A 21536-nucleotide genomic window follows, 5' to 3' on the forward strand; every position below is an offset into this window, starting at 1 on the left:
TGCTAATTCGATTCTCGTGTCGTGCAATCACGTACGCGATTGGACAAGATATAAGATGCAACTCACGCAATGCATCCCTCTGTAAAACCACGACGACAACAAAACACTTTAATCAATTCTATCTAGATTCTCTGAGAACTAACTACCGATTGTTTTCACAAAGATTTTTTTTTTTTTTTTTTACTATAATTATAATAATAAAAATTTATTTTATTGACATAATTATTTAAAGTCTTGAAAATATTCATATGATTTAAGCTTTTTAATGCTGCTACGATAAAATCTTTAGTTTGCATTTTATTAAATTAAAATTCTGAAACCTGTTTTATTATTTGTAAAAAATGATTTGAACTCCTCAATCATGAGAGCTGTTAATTGTTTAATTGTCCTGTTAAAGAAATTATCCACTTAAAATTAAGAGTCATTTTAAACCCTCTGTATCTATGTTATTATTTTTATTAAGTTTATTTACGGTTCAAAAATACCACATGGTGATAATCTGTGTGTGCGTCGTCATTGCAACGTGTGGTATCTTTTTTGTCGTTATCTAATTTCGTCAAAGACCCATCTCGTTAAGCTTGAAAGTATATACTATTACTAAAATATATATATTACTAAAGATGGTCGTAAATTTATTGAAAGAAAAGCGAGGAAAGTCATCAATAAACTTGAACTTACGCAACCTAGATCGCTTTTCGATCCTTCAAGTGTCCAACGGCAGTATGTAGACAGTAAAAATATAGCGTTTAAAACTTGTACACCGATGGGTGTAAATTAAATGTATACAGTAATATACTCTGGCAAATAGGTTGATACGAGGTATTTAAAACTTTCGGCTCTCATTGTCTTGGTGAATTGTATTTAGCTGGATTTCATGATATGAGAGTATACTACTTAACAGGAGTTATCAGATATTTTCGGCTGGGTTTTTTTCGGAAAAAAAATCTCTAAATACAAACTACAGACTGTACATTGATGCACTACTGTATAATCTAGCGAAGTGTGTTTTAATTGTTTGATAATGTTAGTTTGTTTAAGAGAAAAACTCGGCCAAAGTTTCCATTTACTGCACAAATGCAACGAAGATCTATCTAAATAGTAAAATTTTTTAGGATAAGTCAGAATATTTAGTATGCAGTTGGTATAAATTTTATCTGTTGCTTTGTCAAAATTATAAGCACCTTGTAAATAAATATAAAATTCTGTTCGATGTATTTTAAAAATTTCTACAGTATCAGTAATTTGTACAATAATTCCACACTGTCCTCAAGTTATTATGACTACAGTAATTTTTCTATAAATTTTTGATGCAGAAAATACCATAAAATTCTCTGCGTGTAGTAAATTTTACTATAATATTGTAATTTTTACTTTATTTTTTTCTCCGTGTATTATTATATTAATCAACAATCTTAATGCTATTTTACGAGCAATAGATCCAAGCGCACTTAATATATTTATTATTGATTATCAATACCAAATAATTAGTGGTCGTCGGAGTGATTTAGAAAAACATTTTTTTAAAAAATATTTGTTGAAAAAAAAAAAAAAAAAAAATGAAAATAATTGAGTGTCAGAACTGAGAGATCTCAACGTCTATCTTATAAACAATTATTTCACGTTGGCAATCTGACATTGTGGTATTCGAATCTGCCCTGCCTACTATACGTTAGCAAACATCGCATGTGAAGGAAGCTCTCATATTTTTAAATCCAAAATTAAAAATTTTTTTATATTTTTTTATAACAATATGAAGACATGTGACCTTATCCCAACATCGTAGATATTCGGTTGTCATGGCAATGGGTTGTATAAATAAGAAAAAAAAAAAATTTGCATGGTCCTGATAATTTGACTTGTTCATCGTCCTAAAAAAAAGTAAGAAAGAGAGAGAGAGAGAGAGGGAAAGAATATAATAACCCGAGAAATATGCAGTTGATGTTTGTTCTTAAGAAACGCATATTAATCAAGGACACACTGTGCGGGCTCACAGAAGCACTGGGATCTGGTCACCCATACAATAAAAACATTCTCATGTTAAAATAAAATAAAAATATTTAATAAAAGGATAAATATTTAAGCGAATAAAATAAATCTCTCTCTCTCTCTTTCTATCTCTAGTCTAGTCGTTGCTTAGAACGGAACGCAGTTGACACGGTTGGTTCGTCCAATACAACTCGTCTTGTCAATCTCTCTCCATGTTCAGACAGATAAACATAACATCAACCAAACCCATCCTACAATACAAGGACGCATTCACACTTTGAGTTATATCTTTTTTTCACGTATACTATATTCCATTATTTTAGTTTTAAACAATTAAATAAACAAGATAATTAATATAATATAATTATTTGTATGCCGAGTAATTTCATCGCTGTACAGTAATAACCGATCCAGCTCCAAATTAACATTAAATTAGCAAATCTATTGATACTAAAGTATCGTAAACTTTTCTAACGATTGCCACTTTATTAATATAAGTATTATTTACATTATAACATCAAGGATCCTGTGCTATATAATGATAACAATAATAACAAATAAATATTCACATACGTGTGAGTAAGCCAGAATTGTGATTAGAGAATATTACGATGATACCAACAGCTTTATTTTATTGCATGTTTTTACAATAAAAAATGCATATTGAATTGGTTGTTATTGTCATTATTTAAAAAATAATATATATATACGACTCATCGAATATTTATAGAACTATGTATTTATTTATATAGATAGTTATAGTTATGTAGATGTTGTTTTTATACAGACATACACACGTGAGGTGAGGTCTCACCTGTTCAAGGTCTATTATCGAGTTATGGTAGAAGAGAGGCAAGGGATCTTTATGTATCGTGCGAGCAATACAAATTTAAATGCAGATATTTCACATCGCATTGTTTTATTGTTGTACGTATATAACTTATTGTCTCTTCCGTGATAAACCATTACATTCAACTATCTCCATCTTATGTTGACCGACAAATTTTATTATGACCCACCTCCTCAACGTATCTCTATTGCTGTACTCTCTGTCTGTACAGTGTCTCTTTGTCTGTGGGTTGTTTTTTTTTTTTTTTTTTTTTTTTTTTTTTTTTTATTAAAAATAACCAATAACTTATGGACACAAGTGTTTAGCTTACTAAGTTCAATCATACTTATCAAGGTGTTTTCACGATGACACTGACAACATTATGTGCGCTTTACGATCGATGTACTAATATATTAGTAAACTAGTTAGTTAACGTGGAAAATCAATCGAGCTGTATCATTATTATTATTATTATTATTATTGTTATGTTATTAGTATTAAATAAATCGGAATTGAGATGCAAAAAGTGCACCGCGAAATGCGTCATTGGATTAATTAACGATTCATTGAATTGATCAACGCATTAATAAATTCCACTGGACATTTTTGTGGCAACCTAGTGGTTAATTGTCCCATATATATATAAATATATACACTAGGGTGATGGTAACAATTACAATATATTATGGGAATGGTTCCCATAATGCATAATAAATTTCTCTCCGTGTACATTAGTATATAATCTGGATCGAATTAGAACTTAAATTCTTTATTAAAATTGATTTTTCTCAAAATCGCCTTTAAATCGTGATCAAGTTTTCAGGAAAAGCACGGGAACAGTATAGCGGTATTCCCATGACCTTGATGGACCAAAACTCCATCATCCATCTTACGGCATTAAAAAAAATTAATTTTTTTGTACATTTGGATATAATCTAACCATAATAGTATGGTAACCATTACCACAATATTATGGGAATCATTACCATAGTTACATAGTAGCAATTACCATAATTCCATAGGAACTATTCCGACTTCATATAGGAATTAGACCGATAATTATGGGAATGATTACCATAATATATATGGTTGCCATTCCTATAATCAACATTTCAAAAAATCTGGTTACCATGCATTATGGGAACCATTACCATAATATATTGTAATTGTTACCATAAATTTCTCTCCGTGTAAAGTATCATTGATCATTATTTCTTACTGGTAGTCCGTTTCCTGTTGATGAATAATCTAACTGGAATACTTGGTACTTATACTGTGAATAAAAATTAAAGAAATATTTAATAATATATATGTAAGCCTCGACAGTCAGAAGAATTTACCTAACCGACAAAGTATTAGCAGACTTGTGCCGATATATCTGCACCGATATTTTACCTCACGTGTTTTGACTTGAAGAAATTACCGGAAAAATTAACGCTTTATTTATATATATATATATATGTTATAACTTGAGAGATTTATTGCGTTTATATCGTCGTTCGTTCCACTTTGTTGAACTCAGGTGCGGTCCTATCCTTGTCATGCTTATTCAATCTTACGATTAAATTTAAGATTAAGCGTATGTATGATCGAATCTTTTACTTTTAAATCATATTTTTTTGAATTATGTTGTGTTCTTTCAACAGAAATATACTATTATGACTTTTTATGTTTCTATTGTGGTATGCAGATCTCAGAATAAATCAACTTTACACAAACTAAAAATAAAAATATAAACTTGATACTTTTTTTATAATTTAATTATCCCCGATTTTCCATAACTCAATTTTTTTTTTAATTGCTCAATTACTCAATAATGAAATTCTAAAGGCAATAACTGTCAATAAAATATATTTATAATTATTTATCATCTACTGAAATATAGACATAAATCTTTGGATTGTGACTCTGAGAAATATTATCGATGAAAAAAAAAAAAAAAACAGTCTTAGATGCTAGTGTCTCGGTAGATCGATCGTCTGGTAAATGGTTAAAGCTATTAAATATATCACGTAACTGTTATATTAGCTGTATGCATTATGTGTATGTGAATAAGGCGTCATTACTTATTATATTGAGATTCACGTGTAGATGTTTTGCAGTACAATCTATTCTATCCGACTCAATCTTCAATAACAACTTTAATCATATTGTCCACCATTCCAATCTAAATGCTACAAACTCTTCTAACTACATTTGTATATATAAGAGAACAACAACCACCTGTAATCATATTATATACTACATATACAATTAGAATGAAAAACTCGTGAGTTTTCTTTCGTAATTGTTAATTACTGATTACAATTGAACGTTTTTATGAGATATTCATCCATGCATTACATACATACATATATATATTTTATATATAGTAAGCTCTCGTGACAATTACGCGTGTCATCAGTTGCTCACTGATCCTTCTCTACATCACATTATAATATTCATCAAGTCATCATATCAGAGCCTCAACACACTATTATTTTTAATTTTTTAATTCACATCGCAATTATACCAAATTATTATTATTTATTTTTTTTTTTTTTATCATTTCTTACATTATTGTTGTCTACAAATTTACCAAGAAAAATTTAGACGCAAATAATTGAGTGTTTGTGATTAAAATTTTTCCTTGAGCTAAATTTATTTTTATATTTTTTTCTTTAAAAAAAGTTATGAAATATGTTTAGTTAATCGGTATAACGGACACTTAAATATTTCTTACTCTTAATAGTATATATCGTAAAGTTAAATAAAGATAAAGAGCTAACGATTTTTCTTATCGCCGGGAGATCGTCCATTCATCTTGTAATTCAATGTCCGATGAATCACAAGCAATTATAACAATATAATCTTACACTTTTCCAAGATGCTCCAATGCTGGTTAACCTAGAATTTTAATAGCGTGTCTTCACTCTATTACGTCATCCTTTAAACGTTAATTTCCCTAGTAGTCTTTGTTTTACTAAATAACTATACAATAGAATATATATATATTATTAATAGACAATTATTATTATACAAAAAATTAATAAGATACTATCGACAAGAAAAAATCTTGATAATTATTTTCCATAATGAATATAAAAGCCATAATTTAATACTCGTTAAAAAAAAAGAACGGGTTTTATTAGAAACTATATATAGCTATAAAAAATATTGGGTTAACTTAATATAAATTCACCAGAATGATGCACCAGTGATAAAATTTTTTCAAAGCAATACCTATGACGTTTAGGATTTATTGTACTATAAGTCAGCGGTGATACGTGACCGATCTTTTGCCACGAAGTTTATTCACAGTAATTCCCGGAAAACCTCTGCATGCCGAGTTAGTTTAAAGAGCTTCAACAATATACCTACTTGTCTGCTGTTAAAAACTACATATGTATATATTTATAATAATAAAAATAATAATAGTAAAAGTAGTTGTTGCCTTTAGTCTATCGCTACATTATATTCTACATTATATTATATTATTAAAAGAAAACCGTAAATCTTTAATTTTCGCGTTTAAAATACATATAATTGAAAATATTGGTAGTCTATAGGAGACTTATTTTATTAGTTATCACGCCTGAGTGAATGTCGAAAATCTTTTTGTCTGGTATGACGTATTCTTAATAAACAATTGAATTATTGATTATGAGAGTTAAAAAAATTGGAGATTAATAAAAAAAAATATTGAATCAAGATTGAATTTACTAATTCCGGGTTATAATTATCTGGAATTTATATTTAAATTCCATCATGGATTTCTTTGGTGTTTGCATGCTGACCATGCACTTTTGCAAGTGACCGTTACATATACATATATATAAGCTGCGCCTGAGTTTAAAAAAATAAAAGATAATTGTGATAAACGATGAATTTGATTGAACTACGAGTCGAGTACGTAATTGTTGATGTGCCCACCGGGCGAATCACCTTCTCCGCAATTCAATCTAAGGATCTGTCTCTACCTTAACCTTAACTTCTTATTTTTACTTTTATTCTTTGTCCGCTAATTCATTAGATACACTTTATTTTTACAAATTAGATTGATCAATCATTATTATCGTTTTTCATTAATCTAAAAATTAATCTGTTACTCAACAATAAAAAAATGAACATGTAATATGTAATCATTTTTTTTTTGTTTTTGTAAATTAATTTTTGCTTGACGACTACGCCTGTGAAAAATTTTTGTTCAAGAAAAATTTTAGGATTTGTCGTTGAAATTTAATAATTCATCAAATAAAAATTGTTCATTATTTCAAAGGTTATTTGTAAAAAAAATTAATGTTTTTTTTTTTTACAGTAACATAATCCACAAGTGGCGTAAATAATAAGCTTTGTATAACGGACTCTGTTATTTTCATGCACTCTCTCGTCCATAGAAATGGCTCCGTGTCTGTAACAACTTTCATTTCGCTTAAATATTTTGATTATTAATAATATGCATTTTTTTTCTCGATATTTTATTAATTTTTTCAATTCAACAATGGCCATAAAAATAATAATAAAAAACAAAAAAAATAAATAATAATAACATAGATTTATAGCGGCATAACCGCCTCCGTCTAATGCAAAGTGCTAAATCCTGAGTGTATTACTCATAAGCGATCTGAATAAGTAGGCGGACGAGAATAAAATTATTGAAGAAGGTAGAGCGGGGCCTTTTCTGGACACAAACTAATCCAATTCCCATTTAAAGATCTCTCTGTACATTAATATTTTTCTATAACGATTTGCTGTTAATGTCTTTTCAATTTTCTTTACTCACAAATATATCATTATAATTTTATAATTAAATAACATAATAAATACTAGAACAAACGATATTACAGTGTCATTAATAATTATATGCATATATTATTATTATTATTATAATTATAATACATATATTAACCATCATATGTCAACTAATATTACTTTCACCATTATCGTAACGGTAACCTTCCGTATTATATTATATATATGTCTAAAGTTAATACACAACTTTTAGCACGTTGTCTATTCACTTTAATTACTTATTATTATCGAAATACTTATATATAATTTTTTATTATTATTTATATTAATTCAACTATTATCACGCGATACGAGTTTCCGTTTTACGACAATTATTAAATAACTATTTTTCTGCTTATATATGTATGGGTATTTTGAACTTTGACATTTATTTTTAGCCATTGAATTATTTTTATGAGCCCAACACCCGAGAGTTTGATGCAAAGATATATTCAGTAATCGATACTTATCTTGAACATCTATTGAGTTCTAAATTCGGAAATGAATCTCCATTAATATAGGACACGTTTTTATTTTTATTTAATTTACTCAAATTAAAATTTATTATTTTTCATGTTATTATTTTTGTTTTTTCATTTCATTTGAATTTTTAGATTTATCAATAGATAACCATCAGTGTATCATATTTATTGCAAACGAAACTCGAGTTTTAAATTAGTTTTACAGTTACAAATTAAATTCCTCGTCGCGGTGAAATCCGTTTAATCTTTAATAAAAATATACATCAAAATATTTGTTGGACGTTGAATTTGAATATCGTTCATTCCATTATTTTCTAGTCGAAGAATATATATATATATATATGGAATATTGTATGCCGACTGTAGTTTAAAAGAGCACCGAGCGAAACGCGATAATAAAGTAGAGCAGCGGGTGCACATAATATATTAGCGGAATGTTTTCTTTTTTTTTTTATTTATTTCTTTTGTCAACTAAATATATATATGTATATTCTGTGCAAAAGTATAGAATTTCAGGATGATAACTCAAAAATTCATTATCATCAATCGTCGTAAAATTTCACAAGATTCTGGGGCAGATATGTAAACAAATATTCATTATTAACGTTAATTAGATACGTAATTTGATTTCTCTTGCTCTCCAATTTATTGCTGATTCATCTTTTATTCGGTGTATTAATCGGTTGCGTAAACAAAAGTCAAGGTTCTGATTTTGGTTCTGATGAAAATGGTGACAGTCTAATGCCTTGGATGACTTTATACATTACTCAATACTTGTTACTTTCAAAATATATATATATATATATATAACAATTAAAATAAATAGCACGTCTTTTATCATTCAATGAATGATTCAGTAATTTAACTGCGATATGTCTGATGTGACTTTATGAAATTCCATCAACTAAAAACGTTAATTCTTTATAAAGTTAACCTTCATAGGATTAAACTACCAAAAAGTATTTTTTGTTTCATTGCTTGTTTCTTCAAAGCGTGAATTATCTTTCAAGTTCATTCGCGAGTTATAAATTACAACTATTACAACTAAACTTATACATAAAACGTACAAATATTAAGACAAAAAAAAAAAAACAAATTAAAATAAAATATAATTTTTCAATGGAATAAATAGTAGGTACCATAATTTCATCACTGGTAATTAATATAATTCGAGATTGATCGATAACGTGAGGTTCTGTTGTAAGAGTTTATCGAAAATACGCCCACTTATCAGAGAGGCGTACTCATCATTTACAAATTGTCATAACCTATATCTTTATTGACTAATAAATAAGTATGCGCGTTGAATACGGTTGTAATAATTTAAACATTGACTTGCCAATCTTATAATGTCTGTAATAATTTCAATTGTATCTTCCTACCAGCGATAATTTATTTCTGTCATTACTGGTAGTGATTGATGCTATACATCAAGTAATAGTCTAACAAGACAACTATTGTTCTACAATTAGGTAAATGCAACTCTGGCCTATATGTATATAAACTCTCATCTATACTCCAACAACATTCCATTTGATTGTAACAATTTGTAGAGCATACTTGAGTAGTATTATTTAAATATATATATATATCGCGGATCACAGATAGCAAATTACCATATAAATTCATATTTCATTGGAAAAATAATATAAAATTTATTTGCTTGTTTTTATTATTTTAAATCACAAGATGCAGTCAGGCGTTAAATTTTTATTTTTTAAATATTTGCCTGAGTCATCGTCAATTGTAAATAAAATGATTATTCAAATTGATTATTTTAAAATATACAAAATGATATTTAAATTATTTATAATAACTACTATTGTATGTATTTTAATTGCCACTTTGTTTTTGATTCACGTAACTTTTTTTTTTTTTTTTTTTTTACTACCATGTAATTGATATTTTAATAGTATCTTACCAATTACATCAATTACAAAGATGAAAAATAGATTGTCTATTGTCTCGGGGCCTCAGTTTAGAAATAATTTGTCCGATTTTAAATCATCATTTAACCAGAATACTGATTGCGATATGTTAATAAATAAAATTGGTTGACTCTCATCTAGATTACACTCTCTTCCGCTTGGTTCTGATTATATTATATATACAATATATAACAGCAATGTAGTTGTGACCGATGTAATGACGCTCATTGTCTGATAATTAGTCTAGGAGGGGCAGGATGCTCAGTTATAAATATATATATATATATATATATATATTTAGAGATCTCTTGTTAGATACCGATGTGTCAATGCGTGAGAGCAAGAATTATTTTTGCTAATACGGTACCGTGTACACAACACATTAATACGCTTTGTGGTTTCGCTTCCGCAAATTATTTTGTTAAATTAGACTATTTTGTTTTTTTATTTTAAAATTATATTATTTTATTTTTGGCAGTTATTGCTAAGAGATTAATTTTATCATTCATATGACTATTTACTAAGTTTTTATAAAAAATTGTAAAATTATTATTAATTTATTATAATACAATTGCTTATTTTTAAATTTTATTTAGTTATGTTAAAAAATAAAAAAATTAATATACAACAAAGTGTACTAATGATAAATAATTGTGTTGACGAGTTCACTGAGCAATTTGCAAGTGTATTTCAATTAATGTCATTGACATAATTATACAAATTTCACTTCATATAGATTAATCTTTTTATTTATTGCTATTTAATTTTTTTAACCGTCCCCATTATCGTGATTGTTATTGCTACAATTTATTTACAAAAAAAAGAAATTAATTTATTGCAAGACCAAGTTCTCGATAAAAATATGTGTTTCGTGGTAGGAAAGAATTAAGCAGAGAACCTGGATGAGGTCGTAAGCCAAGGAGGACGAGCTGACGTTCACTCTATACTTGTTTAATTTTAAAATCCCATTTTTTTTTCAATTCCAGGGGTCGATTTCATTCATTTGTGAATTATAGGCTACAATTTTATTTGATTCAAATCAAATACTTTAGCATCACATCTCGCCTCCGATTATGCAGTTTATAATGATAATAATAATAAATATAAAATGTCCAGAGATGATTTAAGTAAAAAAATATATTTTTAAAACAGCTTCCAGCGATATCACCGGGACCAGTGTCTGCGCTCGTGGCCCCAGTGTTGCTTAAATATCGCGTATGTAGACCGCGATTGCTCTTGGCTGGATCAAGAGCCGAGGTCGATCTTGCTGCGGATGTTGCGCTTCTTCATGGTGAAGTTTTACTTATCGAGGACGCTGCCAGACAGTACAATCTCATCGGTGGTAAATAAAAATTTATTACTAATTTATTCATCTTCTCATTTCTCTTTCATCCTCATCCACTTTCATTTTTATTTTTTATTATTTTATTTTTGACTAAAAAATAACTCGATCCAATTATCTGATTATATTTAATTGCAGATACAGACAGAAGGTATCGAGCGACAGAAAAATTACTTCATGCAGAAGATGAATTCCATGAAATTTTATCGAGCGCTAAAGAATTGTATGCACGTCCATTGGCGCGAAATTATCCACATTATCATGATGTAATTTTTAAACCGCTTGCTGACCTTGCGCGCGTCAGCGGGGATCTTTCTGATAGGGTGAGTGGAATTTTTTATTTTGTTTGAGTAATTACCATTATATATACATCGAGATTACTCTACATTACCCTACATTACCAACAGTACAAAACCAATTTATAGTATTTCAATTTACCGACTAGACTTTATTTAGTTATTACTAGATGGTAAGCGATGTTTTATTTATTTAGTTTGTTGCGACTATTACTGGTGGCGTGAGCATGCTCAATTAAGAAACTGTTAAATTATTTTTTCTCCATAATTTTATATAATTTTAAATTATCATTTAATGATTTCATGTCTTAGGGAAGTCGAAGAAATGAATAATATAGTGAAATATCGATAGGATTTGTAAATAACAATTATATTTATTATGTTATCATATCATAAACACTTTCTCTTTGTAAGTTTGATTGCAGTATTGGGTATATTTTAAGAGATATTAATCGAGCAGAAGAGGTCATGTCGGTCTTTTTACAAGGTCAATGAAAGAGTTCAATTGCACTTGATGACTTTTTAAAAATGAATCCACTTTCTCTTTAATATGTTAATGCACATTTTATATATGGGCATCATGTTTTATAGATATCAATATGTGATTACATGAATATATCTTATTGCTAATTTACAACTTACCTGCACACATATAAATTTCTTAATAAAAAATATCATATATTTGGTATGTAAAATTACTCATAGATTTAAGATTCTTTAATTGCTACTCATTTACTATACAGTAGTATGTATACACATTTTTAAAGGCTCATAAATTAATTAACTAGTGCTTATAGACAATTATTAAATAATACTTTTATTCATTAATATTATCTGTCTGAGTATCTAATATAAAATCTATACTATTAAACGAATAAGCTATAGTTTAAATCTCAAATGTCACTTGCATATTTTTATCTTGTACTGAAAATCGATAAGAAACTCGATACACTGGAATGTCTACATGATATTACAGTAGTAACTATTGATTTTATTAGTTATTATTTTATTTTTAAATATATCCATTACATTTCAATGAAAAAAGAAAAAGAAAAAGAAAAAGAAAATGATAATCAATTTAAATTCTATAAATTTGACTCAAAATCCATAAAATAGATCAAATGAATAAAAATGTGTATATTAATAGTGATATAATAGGAGATGGTGAAACGCCTACCATTGGTCGATCCTTGTATTACATTCATTTTAATAACTTTGATATATGTGTGCCTACATACATGACGACCTTACAATACAATTGCAGTCGGACAAGTGACCTCTCTCTTTTTCTCTCACTCACGATTAACATCTGTAACAAGTGTAATAATTTCCTGGTCACTATTTTAAAATTTATACTCAACAAATTTTTAAAATCAATATTAAATTTTTTTAAATAAATAAAAAAGAAAATATATAATTTATATTAATTATTATTATTATATGTTCAATAATTTATTGCCAAAGCCGTCAATCGGAGAAAAAAAAAATATCTACTCGAAATAATAATTTCTTAGTATGATAATATTTTAAATAAATCTACAATATATTTAGCACATGAAATATAAAATAAGATTGATATAATTGATGATGTGTGATCATCGGGACAATTTTTTATTTTTAAATGTAAAAATTTCAACAATGATTCGGTGTTAGATGTGAATGGTGTTAACGAGACGCGATTAATAGTGTTATTCAGACATTCAATCATTTTATTCGCTCTTCACTTTCGCCAAGCTTCTTTTTATTTTTATTTTTTATCTTCTTATCTTCTTTTTATTCTCCTTCTCTTGGTCCATAAAAAATCTATTCCAAGAAATCTATCCTAAAAATTTATCTGTATAAATTAATAAGGATCCTGTGGCGGATCCTTATACGCTAACAACACATCGCAACTCATATCGTGTCCCAAAGTCAAATACCAACGTAGTCCTAATGTCCAAAATGAATGAATAGACGGCATTATTTATGAGTAAGTTTGTGAATGATTAATTCAGACAGTTATTATCATTTATCGGTTCGTGTCCTCAGTAAATCACATCAGACTCTTTCGTTATTTTTTTATTTTTTTATTTTATCTATATTTTTCACACGTGCAATAATTTATTATAACAATAGTCAAAAATTTATTTGTCTCAATGACAAACGACTATTGTGTGTATTTTATGTATGTATTTATTTATCTATTCACATTTATATTTAGTTCATTTTCTAAGTATTATTTGTCGACATTCTACGACATGTCCTTAAAATTTTCGCAGCAGTAGTTTGGTGCTCGCCACTAGAAAGCGCCTACCACTTGTAGTGTCCCAGGTAAGAAACTTATTTCAGAAGCTTTATATTAAAAATTTGAAAGCAGCTTTGGCATAAACATCCAAACTGTAATAATATTTTTGGGTTGGAAAATAAATAAATCCGGCGAGGATTGTTAAGATAATCACTGGACACGGAAGTGGGGTTACACCTGCCATGCCAAACTGTTTAATGCAGTAGATAATAGCTCGAATATTATTTATAAACATGTGTGTTAAGTTATGGTCTAAGCCGTGGAATGAAAATCATAATGTTTCATTTAGTGTAGTGTCTCAGTATGCTCAACAGCTTAGTGCTCACATACACTGAACCTTAAAGAGTAGAGTGTGCCCGTAAAATGCAATAGGATCTTTATTTACAACTAATTTCCGTTATCGTCAATTATGGTCGGGTTGTAGCTCCACTGGTAGCATTAGTACCATTATTAACATCAGCACAACTACTATATGCAGCAGCAACGCCTGCTTGATTACCTCGTTTCTCTCTTGATTCAATTGGTTATAAGATGAACCTTGATCCATTACCATCCATCAAATGTTTTAAATTAATTTTAAATTACAAAAATTTGTTAATTATTTTATCAAATTTTTAAATAAATTCGAAATAATTTATTTCAGAATTCCTGATTCACGCTATAATAAGATATTTAGTAGATAATGTAAACGATTTTTCTATTTTTGTTTCCGATAAAATTTATAGTTTTCTCTAAAATTTTAATTAAAACCTTAAAACATTTTTAATCTATTTAAAACAAATTGGCTGCATTAATAAATAATAAAAAATTAATTACTGTTTTTATTTTGTTAATGGTAAAAAAAATAAAATACAATATCCGGACTAAATATTCGAGCGTAAGAATAATAATTTGTTTGATCGCGATGTATAATGATTTAATAATAATAAAGAGGACAATTAGGTCTCACGCCCTCGGATAAGATTACGGTCACAATGACGACAACTTGCTCATCATATTCATATAAAATATATATATAAATGTTTTTTAATGTATAACACAAAGTTTAGGGTCTCACCTTGTATTTCTTTCATTCTCTCTTCTTATCTACACTCAAGTGAGCTTTAAAAAGGTGAGTTTGTGATGATGGGCATAATAAGATGCATAAATGCATGGAGACACAATACGTGATATGTATAAAAGTGTGGTAAAATACACACTGTGTATTTCAACTGAGGTCGTTCCACCCTTGTTGTCGTTGTACTCTTGATGTACTTAACATAGATATGCGTTGAGTGATAAGCTATGAGCTATACTATTCGGTTGAGACTCCTTGGTACGTGACAATGCGCAAATATAGACGCACCCATGTCATACATATTATATACTCTTTATTACCACTAAAACTTGAATCATCTTATAATATACATAACTCACTCCCTTATTTATTATAATTAAATTTTTCTAAAAACTAAATCAACTTCAGCTATTTTATATTTTTAAATAAATTAATTAGGCGATCCCAGGATCCCTTCTTTATCAATATCAATATCTCTACGTCCTTAATTAACATTTTTTCAATTATCTGATTAAACCCGATTAACATATTAATTAGTTTTAAATAAACTGTTATATTAATAATGGGATGGGGACCAGTCATATTTAATATAAAATTTAAATTAGTATAGGAATATTATCTATTGAGTTATATAATAAATAAAAATTCACTAATATTTTGTATTCAAATTAAGTTTGCTCGAATTGTTAATATTAAGAAAACATGAAAATTGTAAGTTTATATGAACAACTACAGTAAGTTCGTATTTTCAAAAATTTTGTATTTTTTTTTTTTGCCTGAACCGGAAGTCAAGAAAGTTTATAAGAGTTTCATGACAACTCGAATTTCACTTTTCACTTGGCGTTCGTATCAAGTTAAGAGTCCTCTCAACTCATAGAAGAGAAATCTTGGACTGTATACTGGATGATCATTACGATCAATCGATCATTACGAATCAGGCATTTGTTTAATTATTTTTTCTTTTTATTTGTTGTATTCACAAATAATATATTATTAAACATTTTCTGGATGGTTTTTTTTTTAATTGTGTAAAATCGCACTGTAATGACGGAAATTATCTATCAGGTTTAATCTCGTTTATTTTTTGTATTGTCAATAAATTAAACAAAAGTCGAAAAAAAAAAAAAATTACTCATTACTACAATTTTTTATAAACACTTTTTATATGATATCAGTGATGGTGCGTAATCTGAATAGTATTTAGTTGATTAATTTATCGTATGTAGTTTAATTTGAAATGGGTTCTTGTAATTTGTCCTCGTTAAAGAGTTCTTCGATGACGATAAATATAGAATGAATAGGTTATTGACCGTGATGTGTGTTTTAAGAGACTTGACAGAAAGTTAATAAGTGTATAGATATTTAACAGATGTATGTGGTAATAATAATAACTAATTTTTTTAAATTACCAAGTGGGCGTTACGTTATTCGTCGTCGACTATAGTGAACTCACTAAGTTCTATTCCTCTTCTCAATACATCATCGTGTCGTATTGCAGGAAATGATTCTTGATTTATTATTTTTTTCTCAATTGTTTTTCACTAAATAATAAAACATTTTATTTTCTTTATCCAAAAACATTAATATAATAAGAAATTTATAAAATATTTGTTATAAGAATCAAAAGCGCCGACATTAAAATTACAGTTTAAATGTTAAATGTTAAATAGTCTTTATCATTTAGTTTACAATACAATATAATAATATAATAACTGAATTGTTGATGATAATAAAAAGATTACAATCTAATCTGTTGTTATACACGGAGTTATTATTGTTGGTTGAAATACTATGGTGTCATAATAAAGCCGGATCATGTTGACTATATACGGAAATTGGAATAAACTCTTGAAAAAAATTGCTATGCCCATAGTAAAATTGGCAATGATTATATCACAAATTACTGTAACCATAGTAATATTTTTATGTGTTTATTGGAATTTTCGTCAGACAACCGACATGGACGATATGGTCTGGCTTTACTATGACACCATGGCATTTCATACGAGAATAATTTTCTCGTGTACATTTAACAATCGAGTACACGATTTACTATTGAAACGTGTATCGATTCTATCAATTCTAATGATGTAACTAAACAGAGTTATATACTTTGTTGGTTGGATCATTCATGTCACGAGCAAGATCAATTATTTGCAATACACTTTTCATATGACAAATTAATGATTTTTTACGGTTTCAAATTTTAATTTTAATTTTAAATTATTTATTTATTTTATATAATTAAAATAGAATAATATAATAATTTTTTATAATTATTGTTGCAGCTTCGAAATGCTCTGGACAATTGGAATTCAGAAACTGCAAAATCAAGTGAGTAAAATAATTTTATCAATGCAGAGTATTTGAAAGAGGAAATATACAATCTACAATTTATCTTAAAAATTTAAATATAAAACATAAAATAACAAGATATTTATATTAAAATAAGTTATCACAATGAATGAATGATTGAAAGACACTAAGTTTATCTATGCAATCGAGTATCAATAATACTCGAGGAAAAAAAAGAAATAATAATACACATACCAGCGATTTACACTTGTCGTATCCACTCATACTCTATCCAAGCAGTTCACTATCTAAAAGATCATGATTAAGATGATACAAATGTTTTTGCCGACAGGTGAATTATTCCCCGCCTCTTTCTGGTTGTCTTACTGGGAATACTTGGAAGCCTACGTCGAGGCAAGGCGGACATTGGATGCACTTAGAGCTGTTGCTGATCCGTTACTTGATTTTTTGAGACTTAGACAAGCGGCTGCGCGACATTCACCCTCGGCTCTACTTCTTCTGCCGGTAAGTTTTTTACTATTATACTTAAAAAATATATATGTTAACATTTATAATAATTATAAAAAGGTCTTGAATAGATCTCAGTAATATATATACGTATATAAAAGCCGACAAATCTCAACAAAGACGGTCGTTGCATTGCCGGGACTGCGCACGTGCAGCGGTGAAAGTCTTATCGTTACTGTTCGTTACTGTTCGTTACTGTGATGTTGGATGGCCCAACTCGACCGCGCATCCTTGTATCGTTCGATTAACCTTTAAAGACCTCTACTCTTATCGGTAAAATGCGACTCTTAGAAAAAGTCACAATCTCGAGACTTTAATGTAAGTTCTCTTAGGCCAAATAAATTTATATATAGATAGATGTAAGATCGATTCACAAATCAGTATTACCAGTAGTCAATTGTACAACTTACATAATCAAGGAAGCGAATAACTATCGACACGTAAAACATATTTATAAGCCAAAACAATCAATTATTTATTAAATAATGTTTCATTTGTGGGTATATATAGCAAAGAGTTGCACTCTATAAGAGAGTGGAACATATTATGTATGGAATATATTCCATAATTTAATATTTTTAATTTTCCTACTTAATCCAATATCATTTTTATCTGTAGTAGTTTCATTTAATTTAATTTCTGCAATCGAAAATTTAAATTTAGTTAAAAAAAGTAATATGTAGCTTCTAACGAATAATATATATCAGACAATACAGTAGAAATGTAGAGAGTTATATAAAATATAACTGTTATTAAAAGCAATGTCATGACTCATGAGGATCTGTGGAACCGCGAGATGCAAAACGCGAAACACAGTTGATATACGCCAGCTTTACATTACTTATATTCTGTTTGTTGATACTAACAGCTATACCATCAGCTTAATCTATTCATTGTCTATATGTACTATATGATATTCTTAAAGATTTAAGATCCGTGAGTATCATTATGCTTATTAACTGTCCGTTGATGGACACATTTTTATTATTTGCGACACAATTATTTAGTGCCATAAAATTCGAATAAATAAAAAATTACAATAATGGAAAAAAAAAATAAAAAAATGAATAAATAACAAACAACAGCAAAAGTATACTATAGCAAGAAATATCGTATAAGCTGTCTCGAGTTTACGATAGCTTTTCTGTAGAACCGGCAAGTGCGGAATATATACATAGTCTCATCGTGATATGTTAGCCTGTCGTTGATCTTTCAGATAGATCTTAGGATCTGATTTCCGCTCATGGATCAGAGCGGCGCGTATCTTATTTTCTATCCAACAGTAGATCTACGATAAACCGTCTATACTTGTCGCTGCAATGCCAGTCACTGACTCTACTCGCAGTCACTACACATAACAGTCTGTAGAGTCTTGCTGGTCTTGCTCACTCTATATGTACTATACGTCTTTAACTATTATTTTTATTTTACTATTTATTATTTATCCTTCTTACTCATTCTCAACTCACCGGCATTATCCAGTATCTGCTTATTCACCACTACCACTACCACTACCTCCACCACTGTAGTCTCAAACCATTTACCTTTTACTCGCGCGTGTACTAAGCCGGGCAATAGCCAATCATAAACGACAATTATTAAGTCTATACATTTGTACAAGCAGAATTTTCGTATGCTCCAACTAAGAAAAAAAAGTTTATTAAACCAAGAGAAAATTTTATTGGGAGAAAAACTATAGATAGAGAAAAGAAGAGTCGTCGATACTTGACAACGGCAATGGGAGTAGTTTGGTGCTCGCCACTAGGTAGCGCCTACCACTTGTAGTGTCCCTGGTAAGAAACTTATTTCACAAGTTTTATATTCAAAATTTGAAAGCAGTTTTGGCACCAATATTTTTCTGTCATACGATATAATATATAATACTTTTAATAATGATATTATATTTAAAGTAATAATTATCAATCATTGTTGTAGAAATTATAATTAAATAGTTAAAGTGTTAAATTAACTTAATTTTTCTCTGAGTGCAGACCTCCAACCGATTAAAAAAATATTATTTACGAGTATAAGTCGATGAAGGCGTTAGTCATCAGACAAAATGGTCTAATCCCTTCGACTTATACATTCAAACGGTAATAATATTTTTGGGTTGGAAAATAAATAAGACACGGAAGTGGGGTTACACCTGCCATGCCAAACTGTGTAATGCAGTAAACGAGAATTGAATAAGTCAAATGAATGTGCCCAGTAAGACTAGAAGAACGAGGAAGTGCGGCGGCAGTGGCTGCTTCTTCTTCTTTTTCTTCTTGGTATATATATATATATATATTCTTATAATATTGAATCTTCTTACGTTCGTATGTTCTTACGTTCTTACGTCGTCGTTGTATAGTTATAGTTGTAGTGATAGTCTTTGCTTCTTCTTTCATTTTATTTTCATATATATCATTCTATCCTTACCCGTGTGTGTACCAGCATGTCGGCTTCCGTGCTATAGAGAAAAGAACGTTAACTGCTTTTGCTCCTGCCGTTGATGCTTGCAACAGAGACATTCGATAATGCATACAGGATTAGATCCTGAAGATCGGATTTACAGTCAGACGATAGATTTTTTTTTCTTGAGAGAATTCTTACAGCCACGTGCCGATCTTCATACCGATTTCAATCGACGTTTTATTGATGCATTTTTATTCATTATTTATATTTCCTCAAGCATTTATTTATTTTTATTTATTTCCCCGTGGATTAACTAACTTTGTTCAACGTAAATTTATTCGGTAAATAATTCATTATCCGAGATAACATATTTATATAATTATTTAAGATATTGATTTCGTGGATATGATAATTGTCGACTTAATTGTTGACTTATTATAAACTTGAACATTTATTAAATTTATTAAATTGTTATTATCTTTGGTCAGTTGTATGTATGCGAAAGTATGTATTTATGAGTACAGACATTTTACATTTATCGATAGCGAGAAGACAGCCTAGCCCATGGCAATCTCTCCTCTCAAGGGAGTCATTATATATCCAACCAAGGACGGTTGATGCTATACATACACGATTTATCAGCCGCGTTGCCAACGATCTTCTAGTTTTAATCGACATCCCAGTCGATAATATGTGTCTCATAAATTCAATTCAACCAGAAAAAAAAACAGGAGGGCGTATACGACGACACGCGATCTAAGAAACCACCCGGAGGTATTATACTATATATATATATATAACTAAGTATATGTATATGTATAGTAAGGAGACGAAAAAAGTGATCCGGTCATCTAGACATCAATCCCATCGTCGCGCCATCATCTTTGGGCAAAAAAATTTTTACGCGGCTCCAGATGAGTTATACAACAGTTGACAACACAAAGATGGCCATGTGAGGGCCAAATAAATTCACAACCATACGCTGATAATTTAATTTTTGATTTATTTTAAATTTTATCTTTTATCAATAACTTAAATTTATTGATTATTTCGGACTATATAAAAAATAGTGTAGTAATTAAGCTTATTTGTATAATGTTTATCTATAAGTCGTCAGTACATTATAAATTTTGAAATTCAGGTGGCATCAGAAATCGGGAAATCAATCTGGTGGATGGGGAATAGCAATGACTCGTAAGATTTACTGAGCCTTATTCACTTACTCGCCGGCAGCTCGAGTCAGTATTCTACCATCTCTCGTGACTTGCTCGGTCAGTCGTCCAGTCTCGCGATCTTTCTAGCAGGTGCTCGGAACGGGAAGTCGATCCGTGGCAATAAGACC

At 29.0% G+C, this 21536-nt stretch overlaps 1 protein-coding gene across 4 annotated transcripts in view; it reads left to right on the forward strand.

The window, feature by feature from the left end:
• The window catches only part of LOC130669086 (rho GTPase-activating protein 20-like), a 100188-nt gene that overhangs the window by 5735 nt on the left and 72917 nt on the right, over positions 1-21536 (forward strand). For all 4 annotated transcript variants that reach the window (XM_057471769.1, XM_057471772.1, XM_057471770.1 and 1 more), the window contains exons 3-6: positions 11148-11337; positions 11476-11660; positions 17263-17308; positions 17622-17794. In XM_057471769.1, the coding sequence (XP_057327752.1) occupies positions 11148-11337; positions 11476-11660; positions 17263-17308; positions 17622-17794 (594 nt within the window). The remainder of the gene's footprint in view (positions 1-11147; positions 11338-11475; positions 11661-17262; positions 17309-17621; positions 17795-21536) is intronic.

This window comes from Microplitis mediator, chromosome 5, assembly GCF_029852145.1.
Source record: "Microplitis mediator isolate UGA2020A chromosome 5, iyMicMedi2.1, whole genome shotgun sequence".
Taxonomy (NCBI): Eukaryota; Metazoa; Arthropoda; class Insecta; order Hymenoptera; family Braconidae; genus Microplitis; species Microplitis mediator.